The 16,557-nt window shown below is 59.6% G+C and overlaps 2 protein-coding genes across 7 annotated transcripts; both read right to left on the bottom strand.

Annotated features, from left to right (window-relative positions):
• Window positions 1-618: 618 nt before the first annotated feature.
• Window positions 619-5,911, bottom strand: PYCR3 (pyrroline-5-carboxylate reductase 3). Its single transcript, XM_006748232.3, has 6 exons — window positions 5,766-5,911; window positions 4,004-4,068; window positions 3,282-3,461; window positions 2,737-2,949; window positions 2,329-2,421; window positions 619-2,112 (listed from the first exon to the last, which is right to left on the bottom strand). The coding sequence occupies exons 1-6, from the start codon at window positions 5,863-5,865 to the stop codon at window positions 1,930-1,932; spliced, it is 834 nt and encodes a 277-aa protein (XP_006748295.1). The 5' UTR covers window positions 5,866-5,911; the 3' UTR covers window positions 619-1,929.
• A 260-nt stretch (window positions 5,912-6,171) lies between these two features.
• Window positions 6,172-13,944, bottom strand: GFUS (GDP-L-fucose synthase). 6 transcript variants are annotated; one of them, XM_081816660.1, is made up of 11 exons: window positions 13,794-13,943; window positions 12,682-12,838; window positions 12,238-12,352; window positions 10,926-11,054; window positions 10,774-10,847; window positions 10,448-10,581; window positions 10,285-10,349; window positions 9,856-9,922; window positions 9,620-9,699; window positions 9,367-9,466; window positions 6,172-6,704 (listed from the first exon to the last, which is right to left on the bottom strand). In XM_081816660.1, exons 2-11 carry the CDS (start codon window positions 12,825-12,827, stop codon window positions 6,649-6,651), a joined length of 966 nt encoding a protein of 321 aa, XP_081672786.1. In that variant the 5' UTR covers window positions 12,828-12,838; window positions 13,794-13,943; the 3' UTR covers window positions 6,172-6,648. The 6 variants fall into 6 exon arrangements, with proteins under 6 accessions (XP_081672786.1, XP_006748296.1, XP_030875083.1 ...); XM_006748233.3 differs by lacking the exon at window positions 6,172-6,704 and adding an exon at window positions 8,755-9,107; XM_031019223.2 differs by lacking the exon at window positions 6,172-6,704 and adding an exon at window positions 8,755-9,107 and having other exon boundaries at window positions 12,238-12,389.
• Window positions 13,945-16,557: the final 2,613 nt, after the last annotated feature.

The following is a 16,557-nucleotide window of genomic DNA, read 5'->3' on the forward strand; positions in this document are numbered from 1 at the left end:
GCCAACCAGGTACTTCTGAAGTCTTAATTTTGTAATTTTTGACCCAATGCTTAGATCTAGAACACCTCATAATTTGAAAATGTAAGGAAGATATAAACCACAGATGAAAAGGGAAATTCTCTCCCCCGGTCTCTTGACAAAGTAACCTGAGTGTTGGGCTAGAAGGTGAGTGTCTGGCCGATGGTCATGCTGTAGCCCTGGCCCCCAAAGCCACTCTCACCACTCCTGTCCTGTCCAGGCCCACCACTCCCTGGGGCACGGCTGCCGTTCCAGCTGGGCCGGGGGCTCACTGAGGCGCCTCTCATTCCGCGAGTGGCCGCTCACGGCAGGGCTGGCCAGAGGTGCGTCTTCCGCCCCACAAGCCAACCCGCCCAGGTTCTCGGAGACTGGGTGGGAAGACGCATCGCTGAACCCACCAACATACACTGGAGGATGCGGTTGGGCTAGGGAGGAAGCCAAAGACTGTACCCATCAGAGCTTTCAGATGCTGGTGCTATACAGCCAAGGTGTGGGTGACCTCTGCCCCCACACCACCTGCTCCCAGGTCTCAAGCCTCAGCTCAGATGTACTTCCAGGCCCTTGCAGTCTGCTTTATCAGCCTAGATATCAGTCACTCGGTGCTAGCAGACGGTGCCTTTATTCCCATCTCTCAGATCAGTCAGGTGTGGAAATGGCCTCGGGCGGACCTTTCTGACCGGTGGAAGGGCCAGTTGGCCAAGGAAGGACCACGCGGGGAGGGGGGCAGCAGGTCTGGGGATGTGTGTGGGAGGACAGGCCGAAGGCTGGGGATGGAGGACGGGAGCGTGAGCGGGGGGAGCACTGCTGTGGGGGTGCTATCAGCCACGTACAGATAGGGCTGATTTGCTTCAAGTCTCAGCTGGTAAACTGGAGGCAGCTTGCTCCACTTTGTGGCTGGCCCAGTCTCAGTAGGCCACCGGGTGGAAGTGAGGGGAGCTCCAGCACTCCGGGGCCTTCGTGGGGTGGGGAGGCTCCAGGAGTCTCAGGGGCAGCGTCGGGGAAAGAGGCAGGCAGCCCATCCTCCACCCAAAGGCCCCATGGCCTTGGTGTGGGACCCAAGTTCCTGGCTTTCCTGGCCAGGGATGTGCCGAAGAGCCATGTCCTGCAGTCAGAGGCCAGGCCAGGAGACCCTCCAGGACAACCCAGGGAACGGTCATCAGGGCCGGTTCCACCTGCCACTTGCCAGGAGCTTAGCTGGGGGAGGGGGCCCACACCCAGCTGAAGCCAAGTCCCTGTTCTGCAGCCGGCTAGGCCCAGCCTCCCTGCACTGGCCTGCTGCTGATCAGCACTGCGGCCCATCCGCCCAGGGCTCTGTTCGTGGGGGCTCCCCAAGGGAAGGACCCGGTGCAGCTCCTCCTGAGCCAGGCAAAGAGCAAAGGGCAGCCAGCCCCGTTGTTTTCGCAGGGGCTAGCTCCCTGCGGGTGACGCCCACCGCCGTGGCAGGTCAACCCGAGGACAAGACCGATGTGGGGGCCTACCAGTGCTGGCTTCACTGAGGGGGAGCCGGTCTCTTGTGCAGTGTCTGGGTGCCCCCCCGCCCCCGCCCCCAAGCTGGCTGCAGTCAGAAAGCTGTCGGAAGGGCCTACCCAGCTGCTCCAGCAGCAGCCCTGCTCCTGCCCTCAACCCACCAGCTAAGCACACGGGGCACCTGGCCAGCACGTCCCCAGACCTGACGGCGGGCCACTGCCATGGTGCCTTCTGCCCTGCGGTGGGGGGGGGGTGGGGGGGTGGGGAGGTTCCCATGGTGAGGGGCTCCCCTGCCTGCGAAACCTTCCTGTCTTGTCCCTTCTCATTTCCTCGTGTGGAGATCGGGGGGCAGCCAGGAGGCTCCTGCGTGGTGGGGGAGCTGCAGTCCTGGGGAAGGGGCAAGGAAGGAGGGACTGGGGGCAGCCCACAGCCCCTGCCTGTTCCCTACTTCCCACCGAGCTCCCTGGCCCGGGAGGTGGCGGCCTCCACGGCACTCATGGTGGCGGCCCGAAGCCCACCCTGCTCCAGGGCGTGCAGCCCGTAGATGGTGGTGCCGCCCGGCGTGCACACGTCTGTCCGCAGCTGAGCTGGGTGCTGCCCCTTCTGCTGTAACATCTTAGCTGTTCCCTGGGGAGAGGGGCCCTGGGGGTGACTCAAGGGAAGCGGGCAGCCCGTTCTCCAGCTCAGCCCCACGTAGCCTGCTTCGTCATGGGTCCACCCCCGACCCCCATCCCAGATCTTCGTCCGGGCTTCTTGGACCTGCTGTCCCCCTTCCCGCTGCTCCCGGGAGACATAGCAGCCCATCCCTTTTCACACGACCCCGCGGGGGCTGCCCTCACTCACCAGCAGGGTCTGAGCGGCAATGCGGTGGGCCAGGCCACCCGGCATGCCCATCTTGATGGCACCTTCGGCCAGGGCCTCGGAGAAGGCACACACCTGTAGCAGAGCAGGGTGGAGACTGTCAAAGCCAACACTCTCCTGCACGTAGCACCCGGTCTGGAGAAAGCTCGGAACCTTCAGGAACATGGCCCAGAGCACTGGCCACCAGTGCAGGAACTAGGGCTGAGGCTTGAGCCCAGGGGTCTGACTGCACAAAGGCCCAGGAAGGCAACGACGTAGCAGAGAGTAGAGCTCACAGGCAGCCCGGGAACCAAGTCATCGAATCCCAAAGGCTGGGGTCACTGCAGGGACTTGAGAAGTCTCCGCTTTGCCAAGGGCTGACCCGGGGGTGGGGGATGAGATGACACTCACGAAGGCCACTCCGCTGCCACTGAGGCCAGTGTGGATGTCCACGTGGGCCTCAGGTACCTCCTCGCACTGCCCGCAGGCCTCCAGCAGGGTCTGCAGGAGCTTGGCCTCGCTGCTTCCGGCGTGGCGGCCCCGTGCCATCGCCATGGCCCCCTCCTGAACCACGCAGGGCAGGTTGGCTGAGACCCGCAGCACCCGTGTGCTCGGGGGCAGCAGCTGGTCAGAGAGAAGCTGGAGTCAGGGATCCTGTGGGACTGGCCCCGTCAGGCAGACCCAGGCCTCAGCCAGCTGTGGGCTCCCTCCCCTGCGTCCTGGCTGGGGTGCCAGCAGGAACCTAAGCCCCAGCCCCCTGGGTCACCTGGCCCCCTCTTTGGGCTGGGGTTGGTCTGGGAGGCTGTCTGTCCCAGGTTTCACCCATCCCACCTTCCTAAAGGGCTAAACCCAGGCTGGCACCAGTCTGGGATGGCAAAGGGTGGGAAGTTCTGACCAGCAGAATGGACTCTGAGGTCAGAGCCTCAGCTCCCACATAACCCCCACAGGCAACTCACCTCTTCCAGGGTGCTCAGAGAGACCCCAGCAGCCACAGACACCAAGATGTGCTTAGTGGTTACCACAGGGGCCACCTCGGCCAGGACAGTGGGCAGGACATGAGGCTTGGTAGCAAAGAAGACCAGCAAGCAGTTCTGCAGAACCTCCTGGTTGGAGTGGGTGGTCCGGCAGCCCAGAGCCTGCAGTGGGGACAGTGGGATCAGGGCTGGGGTAAATGGGACAGCCTCCCAGACCATGGCCCTTCCTGCTGGAGGCCACTCTGCATTCCCAGGGGTCCCCATGGGTCTCTCCCATTGCAAATGCCTGCACCACCCCCACTTCCAAAGCCCGAGACTCACCCAGACCATCCATTCTTGCTCAGGACCAACCCTGCACCTCACAGGACCCCTGATGTCAGCACTTCCTTGTGCCCTCTGACCCCAGTGAGTGCCCACAACCATCTCTGCCCCCCAACACACGTGTACACACGTGCATTTACATGAGTGCGCGCGCACACACACACACACACACACCCTTCACTCTGCCTTAGCCTTCCCCAACCTTGACTTTCCTTCTGGTCTTTGACCTCCCCTTCCCCAGCCCAGCCCAGCCCGTCTCAAAAGTTTAGCTAAATGAGCAGCACTTCCCTGGTCCCAAGAACTGTCTCAGAGGGACAGGGGCCAAGAGCCACCATGAGCCCCCCAGAAAAGCCTCAACTCAGAAGAGCTGGGGCCCAGCTCACCTGGAAGTGACAGAGGTTCCTGTCAGTTGGTGCACTGGCCAGTATGTGCTCAGCTTCTAGTTTTCCTGGAGAGAAAAGCAAAAGCAGAAGGGTTTGTGAGGAGGTGGAGTGGAAGGAAGGAAGAGCAGGAACCAGCCTGGCCTGCCCCTTCCTGAAGGGCCTCTCATGCTCAGCCATCCTGGCCCCTAGCTTGCCTGACACTCTGTGAGAACCCAAGGGCCTGGCAGGGGCGTTTGGTGCACCCTGGTGCTCAGCTCCATTCTATCCTGCTTGTCAGTCATCACCACCTGCCTGCTGCTGCTGAGTCCACGGGGGCTAGATGCAGGGGACAGGAAGGCTAGGGTGGAGGAGGGGGCACGGTGGGGAGGGGGGCCCAATAGGGGCTGAGCTTCCCTGGGTGTTGGGGGTACGTCTGTGCTGGGATGTCCAAGCAGAGGCTCAGAGCCCATCGGGTAGAAATCATCTGCATTTGTGGCGTACAGGGCTGGGAGATTAAGTTTCTGCAAGGTCTAACAGGAAGGCAGAAGCGCACCTCACAACCTGAACACAGAGCCAGTTGGTCCGGACAGTGACACCACCACGCATGCCCACACATACTGGTACTGTGTTCAATATTGAACCTGTACAGCCCTGGGAGGAAGGCGGTACTGCCAGGTTCTACAGGTAAAACACCTGAGACGTGCACTCAACTACGTTCTGATGATTTTGACCCTTCTGAACCTTGACAGAGGCTGAAGACAGAAAGCCAGCCCATAACTTGCACGTCAAGGTTTCTAAAACCCGTGGAGTAAGACCAGGACAGCACTGCCCTGCCTTGCAATAAACCAGTGGTTCTCCACCCGGGAAGTTTTTGCCCTCCAACCCCAGGGGACATGTGGTAACCACCTCTGGAGACAGCTTTGGCTGTCATAATTGGGGGATGCTACTAACATCTAGTGGGGAGAGACCAGCAAAGTGGCTAAACACCCTACAATGTGACGGATGGAGAATTATCCCAACCCAAACCTCCACAGTGCCCACGTGGAGAAAACCTGCAGCCTGCCACCGCAGTGGAGCTGGCACAGGAGGAGAAAATAGAATCGAAGTCTCAAAGGTCAACCCACTCGACCCAGGCAGCAGACCAGAAGTTAGTGGGAGATTCCAGGCTCTAAGGTAGTGCTGTCCGAGGGAAATATCACCGGAGCCAAATACCTAACTTCACATTTTCTAGTAGTCACATTAAGCAAGTAAAAGAGAAAGATAAAGTTAACTCTAATACATTTTATTTAACCCGGTGTAAACAAAATACTACCCTTCCAAATATTGGTTTTAGTCAGCACTAAAAATTACTCAAATATGTTACTTTCTCGTTTTTTGTGTGTGCTACATCTTCCAAACCCGACAGATTTTATTCTACAAACTCGCAGCACATCTCAGGTGCTCTGTGGCCCCACGTGGCTCATGGCCCCTGCGGGGACAACCAGCTCTACGCCACCCACGCACACCCCTCGCTGCTGTGCTGAGGAAGCAGAGTCCGCAGGGGCAGCGTCCGCGATCCGCCCTGGCCCACGCCCGCCCGGCCGGCCCCGCTGCACCCTGAGGACCCGGCGCGGAGGGCTCCCTTGTGGCCCTCGCTCCTCGCCCAGGAGCTCGGCGGGATGCATCCCTCCAGGCAGGTGAGCAGCGCACAGGTGAACCCTTCCCTCGCACACCGGGCGCGCGTCGGACGCCCGCTGGCTCCCAGGCCCGGGGACCCACGCGCCGCACTCCCGCGGCGCCCCACCTGCTCGGATGAAGCCCTGCGCGATGGCCTCCGCCATACGTCCCGCGCCCACGAAGCCCACGCGAAGCGGGTCCATCCCCTGCGTCTCCGCCGCCGCCATCTCGCCACGGCCTGGCCTGGCCTGGCCCCGCCCCACGCCCTCGGCCCCGCCAATGGGCTACGCCGCCCCGCCCCTGTCATCGTCGATTGGCTACCGGTACCTCACGCCCCGCCCACCCCCTTCCGGGCTCCGAGCTCTAGGTTCGCTCAGTAGCGAGTCCCTCCCCACGCTGCTCATTGGCCCGAGAGAGCGAGGCGCTGTGGGGCGCCGCGTGGGGCGGGGCGGGGCACCCTATAGTCCTCGCGGTGCCCCACGAATGGCCGAGGACGTGGCACCTGTGCCGAAGGCGAGAGGGCAGCTTGAGAGTCTCCACTCAAAGGCGAAGGGTCGGAAAGGGTGGGGTTCCTCTGACTCTGTCCCGGAGGTCCGCGCCCTGGAGCGTGCCTGGTGGGTGTCCCTCGCGGGGACGCAGCAGAGTCTGGGAAAGCACTGGCGGGTGGCCGCTGGGCAGCTTAGCTTCCAGGAGGAAGCATCCGCCCTGATTCTGATGAAAGACCGGGGCAGGCAAGGTCCGGACCCTGGCCCACCGTCAGGACATGTCAGGAGCTGGGGAGCGAAGCCCTGCCAGCCTTAGGCCGGTTTCCCTGGGTGGGAGACGCGTCCTCAGGGCGCCCTGGTTCTCTGGAACCTGGGAGTGGACTCGGGTGCGGAGGGCAGGGTTGCCTGGTCGGGACTTGTTGTCAGCCCCTCTCCAAGCTGCAGCGGGTCCGGGTGACAGCATAAACCAGTGGTTCTCCACCCGGCCAGTGAAATGTGTGAGCAGGGGCCTGTCGCTTTACCGGATTAGAGGAGCTCCTCCAGCCAGCCTGGATCCTGGTTTTCCTGGGCCTCCCAGGCTGCTGCAAGAAGGCAGGAGAGGCCTTCCTGAGGCCTGGGTCCCCAGCGGAGACCTGGCCCGTCTTGTTGGTCCCAGCGGCGTGGGGGGTGCGGATGGAGTGCTTGGCCCTGGCAAGAGGCCATGTTTGAAATGAGGGGAGGGGAGGGGTGGGAGTACTTTAATTTGTAATTGACACAGGAAAAACAAGGCTTGAAGATCTAAGATTGTAGTTTTTTTTTTTAAGATTGCATTTTTAAAATGTTTTGTTATTCTAAACTCTACTTTGACACAGTCTAAGCTCTTCAACAATAAAATCCCCTCATTCATTCAACACTACCCCCACAGTGTGTGGGCCCTGCTCTGGGCTGGTGATGAAGGCCATACAGCAGCAGAGTATAGGCAGCGGGACCTGCACCTGGAGGACCTGCATTCTGGCTGAGGGCACGGCCCCTCTGCAGTAAACACACACACATACTCACAGCAGTAGAGGGTGGTTCATCAAGACACACAGCCACGATCTATGTCCCGCCAAGTGTGTCCAGGCCTCTCTCCTAGGCTGGGCCTCCCTCTGTATGTTTTCACATGGCTGACTCTGGCACCACCCCCTCCCTGAACCCTGACATGAGCAGAGCCTTCATTCACAGAGGGCTGGAGCCCAGCGAACACACAGTGAAGGCTGACCCAGGTCCTAGAGCTCCAAGTCCTGGGGGGAGGGAGAGGCTCCAGGCATTCCCAGAGAAGCACACAGGAATCCCGCAGCAGAGTGGGCACTCAGAGAAAGCAACACATCAGTTGAGGCCGAAAAGGTGGGGGAGGCACTGACAGGAAGGTCCTGGGCCAGCCCCATAGGAGCCCTGGGGGGTAAACACTGCAGCTCGCTGGGGGAGAGCCCCGGGGGGGGGGGGCAGGCAAACACTGCAGTTCGCTGCGGGAGAGTGCGGGGGGCGGGGGGGTGGTAAACACTGCAGCTCGCTGGGGGAGAGCCCTGCGGGGTAAACAGTGCAGCTCACTGGGGGAGAGCCCTGGGGCGTAAACACTGCAGCTCACTGGGGGAGAGCCCTGGGGGGTAAACAGTGCAGCTCGCTGGGGGAGAGCGCTGGGGCGTAAACACTGCAGCTCGCTGGGGGAAGAGGGTGGGTGCAGATGGGCACAGGGACAGAGGTGGGAAGCCATGCCTGGCACAGGGAAGACAGCCAATACTGCCTGAACAGAGGAAAGAATTAACATGACGCCAGGCACTTCCGGGGTCAGAAGAAAGCTGGGAGCCACCAGCATGAGGATGATGAAGGGTGACCCAGAAGAGAGGGGACCTGAGAGGAGGGCCGGCCTGGAGCCAGGGAACGTATCTCAGGGCTTTAGAGTTGGGCACTCCTGGGTCCACACCCCAGCAGTGCCTGGCCACCCTGGGGACTTGGCTGGATTCCTGCTGAGAATGGGGAGGTCTGTGCAGCTCACCCCTACCCACCAGGCCCAGCAGGCCCTCCTTTCTGACACTTGTTACTGTCCAGGGGAGAAGGGCAGGCCAGGCCCCATCACAGGCTGCCACCTGAGGGCCAGGGAGGTGAGGGGCCAGGCCTGGTACAGCTCTCTCCTGGGGTCTGTTCACCACCCTCCGCTTGGATCCATCCACATGCCTACTCAGCCTGTCCAAATCCAGGACCACCTTTGTCCCGCAAAGTCCAGGTGCTGACAGGTAGGCCCAGGGAGTTCAGGTCACCCAGGCCTGCATATGACCTCATGTGGAAAGGCTAAGCTGAGCCCACACCACCCGCTGGGACTGCTACAGGTACCCTGCCCTGTATCCCCACCGACTGACTGTCCACTGCTTCTACCCTGCAGCCTGCCTGCTTCTCATCTGCACACCCACTTGGCCAGCCGCTGCTGCCCTTCCACTCCAGGGACAGTGAGCCTCCCTGGCCCAGTTGTCTCTCCAGAGCTGAGCAGTCAGCAGGTGAACGGTAGGTCCTGGGGTTAGCCAGGCTCAGGGAGACAGTGCCTGTGTGTGTGTGTGTGTGTGTGTGTTGGGGGGGGGGGAGGGGAGGAATGGCTGGCACAGAGCTTTTGGGGCCAGGCCTGGGAAAATGGACTTTATTAGCTCCCAGGGAGTGGGAGAGCAGGATCAGAAGGGGACACACTCAGGACCCTGGGACTGGTGTTGGGGAGCAAGGTGCTGGGAGAACCTGGCCAGGCCTTGGTTTCCCTGAGGACAGACATGAATGGTGGCCCCACTGCACAGCTGCCCAGAGCCGCCCTGGTGGAGGGGAGAACGTGGGCCCAGATTGCTGGGCAGTGCCCTCCACTCCTGCAGGGTCTGAGGGTGCTGCCTCCGGGGCCTTGGGGGCAGCCCGCGCCTGCTCCCACACTGTGCTTCACTTCCGGGCCTGTTCGTAGTTGTGGGTGAACCAGGCACAGGTCTCCTTCACAGCTGCAGAGGTGGGCAGGTAACAGGTGGTGGCAGGTGAGGGCTGGGGCTGCACTGATCTCCACTGGAGGAGATGGGGAGGGCAGAGGCCCCAGTGACACCTGCAGTCACCCCTTCTGTGTCCTTCCTCCCCGATAAAGGTTTGGACTCCAAACCCTGAGGGTGTCTGCAGCTTGAAGTAGAGAAGCCAAAGCCAGGAAGGAGGGGATAGGAGGTCTCGCGGGATGGGGTGGGAGAGCCAGGGGAGGACCAGGGGGCTCACCCTGCTTGAAGGGTGTAAACCGGAAGTCGGGCAGGTAGGTCCGAAGCTTGCCGTTACTGGCCGTCTTCTTAAACTGCCCATCTGACTTGGTTGTATCAAACTAGGTGCCTGGTCAAGGCCACAGCAGAAGGGGCACCCCCCCGTCCCTGCCTGCCCTTGAACCTCTTCTGCCTTTCCCAGGGGGAACACCACCCCTCCTCTCTCCAGTGGCCAGGGGGAGAGCCATCTTGGGTGCGTCAGAGCCAAAGGATACGGTGACCTCCCCATGGAAGTCCATGGCCTCCACCACGGCTTCAGCTGCCTCCTGGATAGAGACCTCATCCTCCTCGCCCACTGTGGGGAGCGGGGTGCCAACAGCCAGGTCAGGCCTCCTCTGCCCGGCCTTGCTGTCACCCAGCCCCCCACAATACTGTCATTCCCCACCTAGCTGCTCTCAGGACAGACGTGGGTTTGGTCCTGCTTTAGTGGCAGAGGCCAAAGGGTGCCCACCTGATAGGATGATGGGCTCCACCTCATTGTACTCCCGCAGGACCCAGATAAAGAGCCGGGCCAGGTCCTAGAAGTCAAAAAGGGTCAGAGGCCACAAGTTACGGCCACATGGGGCCATAGGCCACCCCTCCTAAGTGCCCCTGCTCAGTGAGGACACAGCCCAGGCTCCACTGGGGCCAGAAGTCTCTCCCTTTGGGCAGCTCTTAGCCAGCTCACCAACAGAGAGTTGTGTCTCTCACTGAGCTCAGTGCTGCACCTGGCGACTCCCATGAGGCCAGGTGCCTACAGCGACCCAGGGGGGGACCAGTGACTGCTCCTCCGGAGGCTCAGCCTGGACCCCGCTCTTTTACCAGGCTCCCTCAGGCTACGGCCTTCCCACAAGCAGCATGGCAGGCCAGGAAACGTTTGGGTGGAGAGCTAGGCACCAACCAGTGAGTAGATGAACTGCCTCCGTGGCTTTCCAGTGCCCCACACCGTCAGGGCGGAGCCGCTGCCTGCAGATTTAGGGAGAGGGCAGCTGTGGGGGGGGGCTGTGCCCACCACCACCCCTCCTCCCAGCTGAGGTCCTGGGGCCCCACAAGCAGGCACTCACTCTTGGCCAGGTGCACCTTGTGGATGAGGCCAGGCAGCACGTGGCCATCCTCAATGTTGAAGTTGTCGTGGGGCCCGAAGACGTTAGTGGGGATGACAGCGGTGAAAGTACAGCCATGCTGCTGGAAGTAGGCCCTGCAAAGTCCCAGCGTCTCTTCCGGCCCTTGCCCTGGGACCACTGACCCACCGCACCCGCCCTGGCCTCGTGGATGGAAAAACCGGAGCCCTGCAAAGAGGGGCCATGAAGTGTGGGAGCCCTGCGGGGGAACCCTCTGGGCCCTCCTCCCTTTTCCTGTCGGGTCTCGGCTGGGCACCCGGGCGGAGGACCTGTTCTGCACGTCGATCATCCTCTTGGCGTAGGAGTAGCCAAAATTGCTGCTGTGCGGTGGCCCGTCGTGGATCTAGGAGAGCAGGGGAGGCCTTTGCTTTCCTGGCCCCGCCCCCGTCGGGCCCCGTCCCCGTCGGGCCCCGCCCCTCACCATAGTCTCATCGATAGGATAGGTGGTCTTGTCCGGGAAGATACAGGTAGAAAGGCAGGAAACCACCTTACGCACGCCCACCTCGAAGGCCGAGTGCAGGACGTTGTCGTTGATGTGCACGTTTTTCCTCTGACGTGGGCAGGGGGGGGAGGGGGAAGGGTGGGAGGGCAGATGCAAGCCCCTCCAGGCAGGACTTCAGTCCTTACCTGCCCCTCCAGGGACAGAAGGAGGACATACTCCGACCCCTCCCACGAGGGCAGCACCTGAACCAGTTTACCCTAACTGCTTCCTGGGACAAGGCAAAACCTCCCAGCATAGACCTTCCAGAAACCATGGAAGTCTGTTACCTCCTTAGCAGGCAGTCCTTCTACCCTTACCCCACCCCTGGGCTCTGGGAGGGGGGCTGGAGGACAGGACCACACCCCCTAGCTCAGGGCTGGACCTCACCCACACAGGCTGCTGAGGGCAGGCACCATCTAGCCCTGGGCAGGGATGGGGAGAAGGGGCCCCTCCATTCCCCTACCCCAGAGGAGCCTACCCAACTGTACCACCCAGTAGCAGGGAAGCCACCAGCCCTACTCCTCCCCAGACCCTACTTTCTCTGGATCTTGGGAGGAAATTGGGCATTTGCACCGCTCTTAGGAGTGGGAGAGATGGCCACTAGGCAGCCTTCTGGGAAGACTGCTACTGAGACAAGGAGAGCCCTGGGGTGACAGGGGCCTTGGGCAGAATCTAATCTGAGCCTCTGCCATCCCTGTGCCCGATGCAGGGCTGAATCATACCAAGACCAGATGCCCAGAGATGGTGGGGCCAACCCTCAGGGGCACAGCCTGGCAGGAGCCAGGCTATAGGCAGAGCCCTGCTCTCTTCCTGCCCCTTCCGCCATACCTCACGCCCCCAGGCTAGATGCCTCAGACCCAGAGCCCAGCTCACATCTCTGCACCCCAGAATGCGTGGTGGGCCTGGTTCAGTGCAGCTGGACCAGAGAGGTCCGGGAGCAGGAGGGTCTAGAGGCCCAGAGGGCTAAGGGAGTAGGAATTAACCCTACCTAGGTCAAACAGAAAATACTGGTTTCTCTCAGTTCCCCCAACCCCTGGTCAGCTCCATGGCTTTTCCCATTGGGCCAAATGCCCCCAGGCTCACCTGCATGCCCATCGACCTACCAAGCAAGTGTGGATCATTGGGGACTCCACAGGGACTGCCCCCACCAGGTTGTGCCAAGTCTGACCCTCAGGGACTTCCTGGGGCCAAAACATAAGCATGGGGAGCCTACCAAGAAGTTCCTAGTGCTCCATGGGGCCCTCTCACTTACCCAGAAGTCCAGGTTGTATTTGATATTCCGGAACAGGCCCCCCACCATTGCAGCAAGGTGGATGACATGGGTGGGCTGGACCTTTTCAAACAGGGCTCGGGTCTGTGCAGCGTCCCTGGGAGGAGCCAGGCCATCAGAGGCCCCCTGGAGGCCTGAGGGAAGGAACTAGCACCCTGGGGTTGGGGTGCTGGTGGCAGGGGGCAGGGCTGATGGCAGGAGGGGCTGCCAAAAAGGAAAGTGGCCAGTTCAGGCACTGGCTGTTATGAAGGTGTGGGCTTCCAGGAATAGATGCGAGGATGTTTGCCTAGAAGCAGAGCTGCACACACCCAAGCCAGGCCAGCCACCTGGAGGGAAAAACCCAAACATGAGGCTACCAGGCTCAGGGACAGGGCTGGCCTGGAGCTCTGAGTCTGGAGGGTTTGCTCCAGGGATGGGTCCACTCACGTGAGATCAGCGTCCTTGGAGGAGACGAACACCCAGTCCTCTCCAGGCAGCCCAGCTCCATCTGCTACCACCTCTTGGATGGCTCTGCCCACCAGCCCAGATCCACCTGTCACTAGGATTCGTACTGATCCCCCAGGCTCACTCATGTTGGTTGCACCTGTGGGGGCAAATAGTGGGAGGCAGATGGAACCCCACTCCCTGGAGATGCCCCTGTTTGGGGTCACTACCCTTAGCAGTGGACCCCACAGCAACCATCCACGGGCTAGCCCAGGGCTTCCTGTGGCAAGCAGAACAGGATGAGACCGACCCCCCTCCCCCCCGGCCCAGGGATGACAGAGAGCCTGCTGGGCACCACAGAGACCCGGCTGGCCTGAGTCTTCCCCTCCCACCCCATTCCCTAGGGAGCCCTCTGCCTAGATCTGCACAGGGGCCTTGGGGCTCCCACCCACCCAAGAGAGCCTGGTTCCAGTCTCTGCCCTGCAGGCCCAACCCAAGACCCACACTGGGCCAAGAAAGGGGACAGATGGCACATCTTGAGCTGACAAGTGGGGAGGCAGACAATCTTGGGGCTGGGGGCTCCTGGCCCATATCATGAAGGTTACTCCTAGCCAAAGCTCACATGCCACAGGCAAGGAAGGGGCAGCGCGCTGTGTTTGCAGTTGGGTGCCCACCCGCGGCCAGCTGGTCCAGGAGAGCCTTCGCCAGCCTAGTTCCTCCTGGGCAGGTGGCGCTTCCGGCTCAGAACTGGACAGGCCTCAGGGCGCCACCACCCTTAAGGCGTCTATCCCTGGGGCTGAAAATCTGCCTGGGCCCCTGCAGCATGACCCTGACCCGGCTGCAGGGCCCCAGGGCCAGCATCGCCGGGAGGGGATACTGCCCCGACATGGGCTGCTTCCGACCCCGCGGGCAGTGCAGCAGCAGGCCGGTGAGGAAACACCACCGCTGCTCGGACTCGTCCCACGCCACTTCCATGCCCACGGCTCCCCTTCCACGCCCTCGGAGTCCCGGCACCCCTCAGGACTCTCCGGCTGTCAGGGAACAGCCAGGGTCTGGGCCCCGGCTCGCCACGCCGGGTTTCCCGCGGAGACCCTCGGCGCCTGGCGCCGTCTCACCTGCGCCCTGCCCCACCTGCCCGTCGCCCCGAGAGCGGCTTCCGGCAGGGCTAGAGTCTCCAGCCGCGTGCGGTGGCTAGGTGGAGGGGGCGGGACCGGGAGGGCACCGGTGGGCCTGCCCTCCGCACTCTGGGAAATGTAGTCCTCGGGGACGCCCCGGGCGCTGCTGGGAAGTGGAGTCCGGGAACGCGCAGCAGTCTGGGAAATGTAGTTCTCGCGGCTCTGCGTCGGCCGGGCGGGTCCCGCCGCGGCTGCCTCCGGGAGCCGGGCGGAGACCCCATTCGCCCCGCGGGGGAGGGTGGGCGGTGGGAGAGCAGGGGAGGCTCCGAGGCGCTGGGACTCCCCAACCTCAGGAATGGGGAGCAGCAGGCGCTGGTCCACGGCTCCCGGGATGGCGACCGTCGGCGGGCCGGCCTCGGGGGCTGAGGCGCCCTCTGCTGGGTCTGAAGGGATGACGGCGGCCGGCGCGCTGTCCGGGACGGGTCCTTCGGGCCCCCGGGTGGCAGCCCCGCCCGGTCCCTCGGGCCCCCCCGATGGCAGCCCCGCCCGGTCCCTCGGGCCCCCCGGTGGCAGCCCCGCCCCGTCGCTCGCCCCCCCCGCCCCCCCCAGCGTGACTAGTCTGCCCGGTCCTTAGGTCCCTCCGGTGAGTGGTCTGCCCTGGACCCGCGGGCCTTCCCTCTAAATGCGGGTAGTTCCCGCAGCCGACCCTGTTCACACACTGGTAAATAGAAAGTGTGCAGTCCTCCGATCTTGACACCACTTACGATGAAAATATACACCATTTAAACTCTCCATGAAGTTAGGGTTTTGCTGTGACTGGAAGTCAGCGCGGTACCCCGTGTCTGGGCGCTCTGGTGATGGGAGGCGGGGTGGCCGAGACACCGAAGACCCTCTTTCCCAAACTGCTGTGTTCATCCCACACGACTTCCTTTCCCTGCGTTCGTTTCACCAGTTACTAATTGTGTTGTTATAGTCAAAATCTGTCACGTAATTTGTATTCTATTGACCATAACACCAGATTAGACAGTCTTTCCTAAGTCATTATAGTTTTTTGATTTTGCTTTTTTGTTTTTTACTTTGCTTCAATTTGGAGAAACTGCTTTGCTGAGGCAGTAGCAACTGGAATTGTCAATAAAATCCCAAAAGCAGTACTTAGATCCAGAAGTGAACCATGGATTTTATACATCACATTCCCACATTGTGAGAGGGCTGCATATGATGATTAACCGGCATTGCAGAAAATGTTAGCAAATATTTTAATTCAAATTTAAAATCCTCAACCCCATGGAGTGTCATTTACCATCTCTTACAGCAGCAACATACAATATTTCATAAGTTCTTTCACATTTTAGAATGCTGGAATATTATAAAAAAATCAATTTATTTACAACTTTTTTTAATTGGCATTATGCTTTCATCTGTAACAGAAAGTCATTTTTGTTAAAATTACATTTGGGCTTTTTAAATTTTTTTATTTTTTAATTTAACTTCAGTTAATTAACATATAGTGTATTATTCATTTCAGAGGTAGAGGTCAGTGATTCATCAGTTGCATATAACACCCAGTACTCATCATATCACGTGCCCTCTTTCATGCCCATCACCCAGTTACCCCATTCCCCCCATCCCCCTCCACTCTAATAACCCTCAGTTTGTTTCCTATAGTCAAGAGTCTCTTATGGTTTGTCTCCCCCTCTGATTTCATCTTATTTTATTTTTCCCTCCCTTCCCCTATAAGTCTCTGATTTGTTTCTTAATTACCACATATGAGTGAAATCATGTGATAATTGTCTTTCTCTGATTGACTTATTTCGCTAAGCATAATACCCTCTAGTTCCATCCAAGTCATTGCAAATGGCAAGATTTCATTCTTTTTGATGACTGATAATAATCCATTGTATGTATATACCACCTCTTCTTTATCCATTCATCTGTCAATGGACATCTGGACTCTTTCCATAGTTTGGCTATTGTGGACATTGCTGCTATAAGAATTGGGTTGCAGGTGTACATTTGGGCTTATTTTTGTGAGAATTTTCTCCATGGTCAAACAAACATTTTTGTTTCTCATTGTTTCAACTTCACATATTTATTGGAACATTACTCTTGCATGTTTCTTCTTTTCTTTAGGATTTTATTTATTTGTCAGAGAGAGAGAGGGAGAGAGAGGGCACAAGCAGGGGGAGCGGCAGAGGGAGAAGCAAGCTCCCTGCTGAGCAAGGAACCCTATGTGGGGCTCGATCCCAGGACTCTGGGATCATGACCTGAGCTGAAGGCAGCGGCTTAACAGACTTAACCGAGCCACCCAGGTGCCCTCTACTCTTGCATGTTTCATGTGCCATTTCCGTAAGTTTAGAAAAACATTTTCTCTAAAATTAAATGAATCTATTTTACTTTATTTTTTTTTTAAAGACTTATTTATTTATTTAACAGAGAGAGAGCATGCACAAGCAGGGGGAGCGGGAGAGGGAGAAGCAGGCTCCCCACTGAGCAGGGAGGACCCCGAGATCACAACCCCAGCTGAAGGCAGCTGCTTAACTGACTGAGCCACCCAGGCGCCCCAATTAAATAAGTCTACTTTAAAATCCCTTTGAAAGTGGAATTATCAATCTTAGCTCTTTTTGTTTTTTTGGTTTTTTTAAAGATTTTATTTATTTATTTGACAGAGAGAGACACAGCGAGAGAGGGAACACAAGCAGGGGGAGGGGAGAAGGAGAAGCAGGCTTCCCATGGAGCAGGGAGCCCGATGTGGGGCTCAATCCCA

This window comes from Leptonychotes weddellii, chromosome 4 (assembly GCF_054177405.1).
Source record: "Leptonychotes weddellii isolate Sample4059 chromosome 4, ASM5417740v2, whole genome shotgun sequence".
Classification (NCBI taxonomy): Eukaryota; Metazoa; Chordata; class Mammalia; order Carnivora; family Phocidae; genus Leptonychotes; species Leptonychotes weddellii.

Excerpts from the sequence above, each read along its gene's own strand:
- PYCR3 (XM_006748232.3), bottom strand. The coding sequence starts at position 5,865 with ATGGCGGCGGCGGAGACGCAGGGGATGGACCCGCTTCGCGTGGGCTTC. Across the intron at positions 3,462-4,003 it reads GGAACCTCTGTCACTTCCAG|GCTCTGGGCTGCCGGACCAC; the intron begins GTGAGCTGGGCC and ends TCCCCACTGCAG. Across the intron at positions 2,422-2,736 it reads GTGGCAGCGGAGTGGCCTTC|GTGTGTGCCTTCTCCGAGGC; the intron begins GTGAGTGTCATC and ends GCTCTGCTACAG.
- GFUS (XM_081816660.1), bottom strand. The coding sequence starts at position 12,827 with ATGAGTGAGCCTGGGGGATCAGTACGAATCCTAGTGACAGGTGGATCT. Across the intron at positions 11,055-12,237 it reads AATACAACCTGGACTTCTGG|AGGAAAAACGTGCACATCAA; the intron begins GTAAGTGAGAGG and ends TGCCCACGTCAG. Across the intron at positions 9,700-9,855 it reads GGAGCCCATCATCCTATCAG|TGGGCGAGGAGGATGAGGTC; the intron begins GTGGGCACCCTT and ends CGCTCCCCACAG.